We start from the raw sequence: 6272 nt of genomic DNA on the forward strand, positions 1-6272 counted from the left end.
TTAGGGGCCTGTGGCGAAAAGCCTTAAGACCCTAAGGGATACATCTCGGGCTCATATAATTCCGTTTGAAACCACATATGATCATTATATGTTGTCATACGTCCGTGGTAGGCTTGAGTTTACGAAATCACTTCAAGTTGTGAAAAGTCGTTTAAGGCCATATGGGATGGTCCCACCGACCCAATTGGACTCTTGGAGGGTTTTAAGGACCATGGTAAACATCTCAGCAATTATTATTTCCCGACGGAAAAAGGTAAAAAAATTACAAAATTGAAGTTTAAAATTCTAAAGTACAACATAAGAGCTGAGCTTACATATTTGAGTAACCGATCTATTGTATACAAGTACAATGAGTCAATGAAGTTTTCTCCTAGTTTAGGGAGTCTCTAATGAAGTGTGTCCCCCTTTTGGATTTGTGTAGTACTGTTACGACTTTAGGACACACATTACTACTACACACTTAGACATCTTTTGAATATTTGTCAAAGAAAGTATTTTTGCCTCATTAACAAGATAATTAACGTGCAGTGAAATGTCCTAATTACCTTTAATCATATAAAGCTTTAGAGACATTTCACCTCAATTAGTTAAAGACAAATGTTTAAATATCCAACAACTTGTTTGATTAAAGTTTAATAGACGAATTAGTAATGCAGTTCGTATGACACTACAATCCAGGACCAGAATTTCCTGGTTCATACAAAGAGTATTAATATGGTTAGCTTGGAGCGTTTATATTCCAAAACTAGATTCAAAAGCTAAAAGACAGCTTGAATTTCCTTCTATGATGTAGCGCCAGGATCACTAATCACGCCCAGAAAATCATCTTTGATTGTACCAATGCAGAACTGCAAAATATCAAAAACAGAACGCTTACAATTGGAGCCAAAAAAACAAAAGCTACAGACAAACCTAGCAAATTTGTTGGATCAAATCCCTCCACACCATAACGGTCACTAATGTTTTTAGAGATTAAGCTTAGATAGCCAATTAGTGTGGCACTAGATATGAAATGTAGGGAGTGCTACAAGTGTGGCATAATTACATGTTTACTGAAATTAAGGACAGGAATATGTTGTCATATAAGATTAAAAAGCACACACTTGGATATTAACGCATAATTTACCACTTTCAAAAAATTTCTACTTGCATTCCAATTGCCAACATCATGAGCAATGGTGATTCTCACTCAAAATCCTACATCTTTCAATCTACCTCAAAGTAGTCCAACCCTCAATCTCATACTCACATGACTATTTGACCTACCACATCACACGAAAACTTAGAAGAAAATCTCAAACTGGACGACACATGAGCCCTTAGATGCAACGTGTACTTCATGTGGAGCATGTGAATGTAGAATGAACCCTAAGAAAACTAGGGCATAAGAGGAAAAACTGAGCTTCAGATATATTAGTAAGTGGAGAGTCAGGATAGCAACTGCATAATGCAATTTTGTGCGAAAGGAGAAGGTAGGCATACAATTTCTGTGGCATCAACTCGAGTTCCAATAATCTTCAACCGTACTTCAGTGTCTTTCTGAATCTTAACCTGCCAAAATCAGTCATACTGGGTCAAGTTCTGCACAATGATGAGACAAACAATTACCAACAACAGCAATTAAGCATCTTGGGATCTTAAGAGAACATACTGATCCATCTGATGTGGTATAATTTGGTGTATCAGCAGATTGGAACTCCATATCATCCGGTATCAGCTACATACAATTAAAAGATACATTCAAATCATAAAAACCTCAAACCAAACTACTTCGTATAATTCATTACGACAATAAAATAAAGATCAAATCAATGCAAATATACTATTATGACAAAAAATTGAAGATACTACAAGCACATTACCATATCACCAAATACTTGACATGAAAAATCACTACAAACTAAAAGAAAACTCATATGATTAGACACAAAGACCTCAACAGGACCAGCCTCAGCAAAATCCACTTAGAAATTGTCGAATTGTGATTGTGAGGTCAATTAAGGACAGAAAGAACAATTTTATGCTACTTACAAAAATTAAAAAACATAAAAATAAAACAAGATAAATTCCAACAGCAAGCCAGCGACAACAGTTAAGAAATAAGGAAAACCAAAATTTTTGACAACATCTACTTGTTTAGGAAATCTGGGCACCAAGCTGATATGTTCATATATATTTGGAACCAAATTGGAAGAGGAAGCCTAACTCGTGTTCAGCTTTGTAGCACCAATCCTATAGCAGATTAGAGCAGGAGCCTAATTTTTTTTTAACTTCACCGATGAATATCTACTTACAGATTATAGACAGTGTTTATTTAAGGCTGCCATAGGTTTTTTTTATTAGTTTAATTTATGAAGTAATTTCGAGATGCAGGAGGATTAAAAGAACTATAGGCCATTCAACATAAATAAAAGACACATGTCACAGCTTATATGCATCAACTGCATATCCCTGTGGATAAATCATCATGGAACATGATTAAGGTCCAAAATGGCTGGTTTCTTAAGTGTTTTAATTTGTTTTGTCTCCTATTTTCAAATGAGTTTGAATATTAGTTCACTTATACACTCTGTTTAGAGTTTCTAGAGTCCTTAGGGGTGTTTGAGGGGGCATTACATTATAAAATTCTTAATGATTCTTGATGAGGGGCAGGATTAGCTAAAGTAGCCAAGAAGTGATACAAACAATATCCACAAATTATAAACACCAGTTAAGAACACAAACTGCAGTAAAATCAGGAGCTCTAAAGATGTGGAGTTACAACTTCAAACTTCTAATGGGTTGAGATGGTTCAATTACTTGTAAGTGTTGTAACCCCTATGGCATTATCTATGACAAAGACAACAAAGTGTTTTAAGCCTATTCAAACGATACCGTAGCCAGTGCTACAGTGAAGTTCATATACCACAAAGCACACAAATGTCAAAACAAAAAAGGCAATAACAACAATTAAAGATCATAATGGGAATTATCAGAACAGCCAAGTTTATGATAATTAAAAGTCCGATTACTCCGTCACATCGAAATAATCAACCTTAAAAAGCAAATTCTGTTCACAGACTTGGCATTGGATATAGAAGGTTTTTTTTTTTTTTACAAACTCAAAGAAAACTCACATGATTAGACACAAAAACCTGAACAGGACCAGCCTCAGCAAAGAAACCCATCTGCAAATTTTCAAACAACAATCACAAAAATCGCTTTAATAAGCAGAATTAATCAACAAAGATTCAAATTAACAAAGGGTTTAGATGGGTTTAATACCTTATTAACCATAGTAACAACAGCTTCAAGAATCTCACCCTTAAAAGGGCGAAAAACAACACATTTATACTTAACAGGGAAAGTAACAAACCCAGTTCCATCCCTAATTAAACCCTTGCCAACATGCTCAATTCCCATGATTGCCACCACAAATCCATGGCGCCCACTGTAAAAAATCGAAAATTGGAAGAAACCCAGAAAACCCAATTCAATTAATTTCAATCTAAGTGAGAAATTACATGGATAGAAGTTGAATCGAAAAAATTAGGATTTGATTTGGAGAAAAACCTGCAAGTACCCTCAACATCTTTCATGAGCTTGGACACGAGTTTATCACGAAGGCGCGCGCCAAAGTGGCGGGGGTGAAGCTGCATATTTCTCTCGAGTATAATGTGGAAAAACATTGCTCCAGATTTTTCCAGTAAAAAAAAAAAAAAAAAAAAAAAAAAAAAAAAAATTTGCAGAGGGAAAGTGAGGAGAGAGAAAAAATTTGCAGAGGGAAAGTGGGGAGAGAGAAATTATGCACGATTATGTGAATGAGAGTTTGGGATTAAAAGTGAGGAGAGAGAAAAGTGAGGAGAGGGTGGGAATATATAGAGAATATAAATAACAAATTTTACAAAACTGCCCTTATTAAAATTATTATTTTATTCTTTTTATTAATGGCAAACATGTCATTTTTCCCCTTTTTCTATAATCCTATTCCTGTTCATCTTAGGATATGTATTACAGTATAAATGTTATGTACGTATTATTTTTAATTATTATTTTTTTTTAAATATGTTATGCACGTATTATTAAATTATATATATAGGTAAATAATTAAATAAACCAATTAACCCCTTTTATTTTATTTGTCTCACGTTTTCTTAGTTTCTATTGTTCCATGATCTCTTATTAAAACCTCTGTCAAATCACAACCCAATTGAGAAATTAAAGCAAACCTGAAGGATCCACATAGAATGATTATGCACAGACCATATATCAATAAGAAAACTTGCAAATATTAAGAGCAATTATAAAACAAGATTTATTGTATTATATTCTCTAATACAATTGATAATGATTTAAAAAAAATTACTTTCAATCATAAAAATCCATGACTAGTGATGAATTGCAGCGTCGAGTCGGTAGCCGGTAACTAACAGATGAGCAATGTAGAGATTAGAGATGGCGATTAGGCTTTTTCTAGGGCTTTGTATCATATATACATTGAGTTGCTCGATCAATTTTTTTTGGGTGTTCTATCCGGTTCACCCTTTGGGCTAATCCGAATTCGAGGATCAGTTCTGGGCTGTTAGGTTCCACTCCCCTGCCAATTTAGTGTAGTCTCAATCACCACTACACTTGATATGAAGGACCCGTGTTATAAATATTATATTATATACATATACTTTTTTATATTATAAAAAATATTATATTATATACACATACTATTTTACACAAAATATATTAATTTTCATACTATACGTAATTACATAGAATGTAAAGTACATGAAAATATTATCATACCTACATTCCAATTATATAATTAGAACTTTAACAATGTGTATTATTATGTATAAAAACAACATAAATTATTGCACATGATTGTAGTATATCTAGTATAGTACATGAGCAATGCACGAATTCATAAGTAATAGCATTGTTAGGGTATGTTCACATTTACTGAACTGAGCTGAACTGAACTGAACTGATTGGAGCTGAATTGAACTGATTAGAGCTGAACTGAACTGAACTGAATTGAGGTGAAATTAATATTTTATGAGAGAGGGAAATTAAGAGCTGAACTGAACTGAACTGATTGGAGCTGAACTAAACTGAACTGATTGGAGCTGAACTGAGCTGAACTAAACTGAAATTATGTAAATGTGAACAGGCCCTTAATACGAATATTACAATTTTAAACACGAGTAATAGTTATAATACATTTTATATCTGTCATTTCCCGTCAAATGTCTAATTCAGTTTAACATCTATTCTTCTTGTTTAGATTGGTTTCTGGTTCAATTTTTTTTACGTAAGAAAAACAAAAGGTCATTGTAAAAGACATTGTATAGAAAATAAAAGGCTGATTAAAATTAAATTTATATTCAAGATTATATATTTTTTTCCAAGACAACATTTCGGCTCAGCATTCAGTATTTGTCAAGGATAACAACAAATGATAAAAGTAATTTTTACACTATTTTGTATCTTTATCAAAAACTTTTGTATTCATTCGATAACTTGTATTGAATTTAGGATAACTTTTATAATTGGTGCACAATATTTTACTGTACATATGTTTTTTTTTTTAATGTATGTATTGATTTCATAATTGACGTCAAACTAAATTTTATCGATTTTTCAATTTTCATAAAAAAAACAATATTAGCCTTTCAAAATACAAAATATTTGTTTCCTTAATTATGCACTTTAATCATATTGCTTCAAATTAGTTACAGTATTATTCTTTAACTTGACTATAAATAAAGATTGAAAAGACATTATGGATTATTTGCAGTATTGAAAAATATATATTTTATCATTAAAAATTTAATCATGTTAGAAAATCATATAAATCTTATGCATGTATAGAAACTTGCTTTTATTATTTAAAGTTGAAAAAAAATAACTATGCTTGAATATGTAAACAATAATTATATAGATATATTTTATACATAAGATAAGCCAACGAGAGAGTGACATTTGTCATCCTCACATTGAGGCGCTTGTCTTTTAGTATAATATATAGATAGATAGATAGATATATAGATGGTTGAGTAACTAAAAGAAATGAAAATAAATTTGTAATCATGTTATTTTTAAAATATCCACATATAAGTTCACAATTATAATTTTAGAATTTATGAACACGAATAACTCTTTTTAATACAACTTTATTATCATATATATATATATATATATATATATATATATATATATATATATATATATATATATATATATATATATATATATATATATATATATATATATACACACACACACACATATATAAGATG

At 31.4% G+C, this 6272-nt stretch overlaps 1 protein-coding gene across 1 annotated transcript; it reads right to left on the minus strand.

Annotated features, from left to right (window-relative positions):
• Nucleotides 1–476: 476 nt before the first annotated feature.
• Nucleotides 477–4040, minus strand: LOC110683370 (DNA-directed RNA polymerase II subunit RPB7). The gene is made up of 6 exons (XM_021859725.1): nt 3553–4040; nt 3265–3430; nt 3117–3167; nt 1652–1717; nt 1483–1551; nt 477–848 (listed from the first exon to the last, which is right to left on the minus strand). Exons 1-6 carry the CDS (start codon nt 3666–3668, stop codon nt 783–785), a joined length of 534 nt encoding a protein of 177 aa, XP_021715417.1. The 5' UTR covers nt 3669–4040; the 3' UTR covers nt 477–782.
• Between the last annotated feature and the right edge of the window lie 2232 nt (nt 4041–6272).

This window comes from Chenopodium quinoa, unplaced genomic scaffold (genome assembly GCF_001683475.1).
Source record: "Chenopodium quinoa cultivar QQ74 unplaced genomic scaffold, ASM168347v1, whole genome shotgun sequence".
In the NCBI taxonomy this organism is placed as follows: domain Eukaryota; kingdom Viridiplantae; phylum Streptophyta; class Magnoliopsida; order Caryophyllales; family Amaranthaceae; genus Chenopodium; species Chenopodium quinoa.